This window comes from Plasmodium gallinaceum (assembly GCF_900005855.1).
Source record: "Plasmodium gallinaceum strain 8A genome assembly, contig: PGAL8A_v1_6, whole genome shotgun sequence".
Lineage (NCBI taxonomy): Eukaryota > Apicomplexa > Aconoidasida > Haemosporida > Plasmodiidae > Plasmodium > Plasmodium gallinaceum.
In genome coordinates, this window is record NW_021628224.1 from 8,939 (window position 1) to 13,056 (window position 4,118).

At 18.9% G+C, this 4,118-nt stretch overlaps 1 protein-coding gene across 1 annotated transcript; it reads right to left on the reverse strand.

Annotated features, from left to right (window-relative positions):
• Positions 1–2,140: 2,140 nt before the first annotated feature.
• PGAL8A_00000900 (Plasmodium exported protein, unknown function) lies at positions 2,141–2,942 on the reverse strand (the record flags this gene model as incomplete). The annotated part of the gene is made up of 2 exons (XM_028674827.1): positions 2,141–2,620; positions 2,835–2,942. 2 exons carry the CDS (start codon positions 2,940–2,942, stop codon positions 2,141–2,143), a joined length of 588 nt encoding a protein of 195 aa, XP_028526419.1.
• Between the last annotated feature and the right edge of the window lie 1,176 nt (positions 2,943–4,118).

Consider the following 4,118-nt stretch of genomic DNA (forward strand, 5'->3'; position numbering starts at 1 on the left):
AATTTCCATAATTCATTAATACTAAATTCATTAGGCTCTTTAAAACATAGATAAGAGTCAACATATACTTTACGATACCTAATAAATGATCTCATAGACCTTTATACACTACATAATCATTTAGAATTTAACAGTTTCTTTTTGTAATGGATGTATTTTTCCGAATCTTTAAATAACTTTTTAATTAGATTAATTTTTAATTGTAACATAATAATTATACCGTCATCAGTGCATGACTATTCTATTCATTTAATATAAACCTCTTGTGGAAAGGATTCCATTATTATAGAGGTCTATTTTTTTTTAACTATCTCATCTAAACTGTATTTCCTAAATCATAAAAACATTTGAAATATTCATCAAAAGAGCTTTCTTCATGTTTTCTTAACCCATACAATAGCTTTATTCTTAGAATCATTTGTATCAACAATGACTTTAAACGCATAAGATTTACTTGAAGATACTTTATCATTAAAAATACATAATCCACAATTCTTTATGTCAATATCCATCATTATTTGTTGCTAATCCAATGAAGCTCTTCACGAGTCGGTTTTAAAAAATCATACCGATATACTCAATTAATTTATGAATTGAAAATTCATAGGCTCTTATAGTGCTACTAATAGTCAAGTTAATAAAGAGTAAGTGGAGAAATCTTTACTAAATTTACTTATTATAATATTAATTATTATAAATAACAATTAATTAATTACAAAGTATACTATTTAATTTAACACAAAACTTATTTTTAATTTCAAAAATAAATTCTTATTATATTCATATAACTTCTCATAATTAATCATTTAGCACCAACTTTATCATTTATTTTAAACGTTAACGAACATATACACTAAATAATTAATGTCATATATAACTTGAAGTTTCTCCGTACGTAGCCTTATTCATTACACAAAAAATTAATTTCCTTTTCAAAAAAAAATTATTAAAAAAGAAAATATTTTTTTTTATGAGATAAAAATAATAAAAAAAAAAATTTCATTAACATGCAGATACATGAGATACAGTACAAGTGTTTTAGTGTACTTATTGCGCAAGTTTCATACACTCTACTCACTTTGACATGATCTCTTTATTTACCTTACATTCATAGATAAAACACTATATATACTTTATACTTATTCTTATTTCAATTAAAAAATAAGTATATAACACTTTTAATTTACTAATAATATATATAGATATAAAAGAATGTATATTTTTCCTATTAATGAAAAGGTGTATAATTTATTTACTTTCTTCAATAAAATATTTACAATTTTACATAATATAAAATTATTTTAAACAAATTATGTGTTATTAGTTTAAAAAAATTGATTTTTTCATGTTTTATAAAATTTTATAGAATAATTTTTATTATTTCTTTATATAGTAATGCAGCACTATATATTAATATGAAATGAAAAATAAATTAAAAAAAAGCTTAGATATAAAACAAAGAACTACTATCAATAATAACATAATAGTAAAAAAAAATCTAATACAATAAAAGAATATTATGGATATATAAAATAATACAATACTTTCTTTTTAAATATTTCTTTGATGATAACTATAAATATTATTATATATAATATATGATATACTTCGAAAGTTTTTATTGTGATGCAGGCAGAATAATTAAAAGAATTATTATAAAAGTATTTATGGTTATTCTTATGATAAATGAATGCGTTGGTTAATTTTCGTTTTATTATGAAATTAAAAAAATAATATATATATGTATATATATTTAAAGATAATATAGGTGTTTAACATTTTGTTATAATGAAAACAATTTTTTAGCATAAAAAAGATCTTTCCTTAATTTTTCATTTTGTAAATAGCATGGTGAATTATTCGAAAAGGCTTATAGCTAAATCATCTTCATTATACTAAATTTGCAGTACTAATATTTTAAATTTTTTGTTTCTCCTATAGAATGTAATAAAATATATTTTGTCATTAGCAGAAAAATAATTCGTTTTTTTTCTTTTTTTTTTATAGAAATAATAATTTTTTCTTAAAATACTAATTAGGAAAAACCTTCTATTCTAAAATATTACAAAAAATGTATTATTTCATACTTTAATTAGATATAATTTTTATTTGAAAAATTTATGTTAAATTAGAAAACACATTAAAATGGCAAAGTAACAAAATATATCACTTCATAAGGTTTTTTAGAAAAACGTTCTCTCAAACTTAACTTAGGAGAATTTTCTTCGTTATCATTTGACTGAGAATCATTTTCTTGATCATCATTTGACTGAGAAGCATTTTCTTGATCATCATTTGACTGAGAAGCATTTTCTTGATCATCATTTGACTGAGAATCTCTTTTTTGGTCTATACTTGCTTCATTGTCATTTTCCCTTATAAGGCATTCTTTAATACAATCAATCTTTGCATAAATAGAAAAACATGGACTACAAGCAACTAAACATTCATAATCATTATTTTTAGAAGGATTTTCATCAGTGCTACTATTTTCCTTAGGAATACCTTTATCAGTGATTTCATTGCTTTGACATTTATTATTTTTTTCTTCATTCCTTTGTGTTAATTTCCTTGTATTAAATTTATGTAACCATTGTTTAAAAGATTCTTCGTTATTTGACTTAAATGTTTAATAAATTCAATTTAAAAATTAAATATTTAAAATTTTTTTTTAGATTAATACAATATTATTTTAAACATTTAAAAGAATTTAAAATATATACAAAATATTTCATTATTTTTTATCCTACTTGTAATAATAGATAAAATAAAACAAAAAAAGATGTTATAAAAATTCTAAAAATTTTAGAGTTTAAATAACTTGTTTTATATACTTTTTCCTTATTTTCATGTATGCAACTATAGGTACATTTCTCAGGAGAACCATATTTAGCTGAAGATGCATTTGTTAATTTTACATTTTGCAAATTACGATATGCCATTCTTATCTATTCTAATATTTAAGTATAATAAAAGTTTTTGAAATAAAAAGATATTGAAAATTTACATTTATATATAACCAAGAATCTCAAAGTTAATTATTATTAAGTTTGATACCTTTATTTTTAATATAAATTAATATAAATACAATATCATAAATGAAAACAAAAAATAATAGTATATGAATGAAAAAATTCTTTAATGCAACTTCAACAAAATTTTACTTATGTTTTTTCGTAAAAATCTTATGTATTGATTAACAATAAGTTGTAAAAATAACAAATCTTTTAATAATTATTGAAGATCTAACAACTTTTTATAATTTTATTTTATAGATAAAATTTTGTAATTGAAAAAATTAAATTACTTTAAATATTTTTTACTTTTATATGTAAATTATAAAATTATATCTTATTCTTTCAATTTAGTTTTTTTATTTAATTTCTTTTTATTTTATTTTGCTTTTTTTTAAAAAAGATAGAAAAAAGAAATTTAACTTTTTTATATGCATGTATAAAGATATATATAATGGGATGAATAAAATATTTAAAATATGAAGATATCCCTTTATTTTTTTTGCTTAAATTTTTTAAAAATTAATGATTAAAAGTGATACTAATCAGTAAAAAAAAATTTTTCAAACTACGTATTTTTCAGAGTATAATTACAATACTTTAAAAAATTAATTTGCCTTCATAACATTTATAAATATATAATTCGTTATCTTAAAATTGAATGCATTACTTAATTTTTTTTTTTAATAACAAAAAAATAAACTAAAAAAAAAAAAAAATTAAAAAAATTAAAATAAATGAAATGTTGATATATATCTATTATTTTTTTTTTTCTTATCACTTTACCTATTTTTAATTTTTTAATTGCTTATTTAATATTTTATCAATTTCGTTCTTTTAATACAATATTTTACTAATTAATGTTGTATATATAAATACATTCGATTTTCTCATTAAAATAATTGATATATATCATAATAATTTTTTTTTTTCTTATTGAATATAATTTTATTAAGTCGAAATAAAAAAAATAATTTATAAAAAATGAAAAAAATTATTTAAAGAATTCACTAAAAAAAAAAAAGTGAAAAATTTTATTTTTTTTTTATATTATGTTCAGGGTTCAGGGTTCAGGTTTTAGGTTTTCAGGTTTTAGGTTTAGGG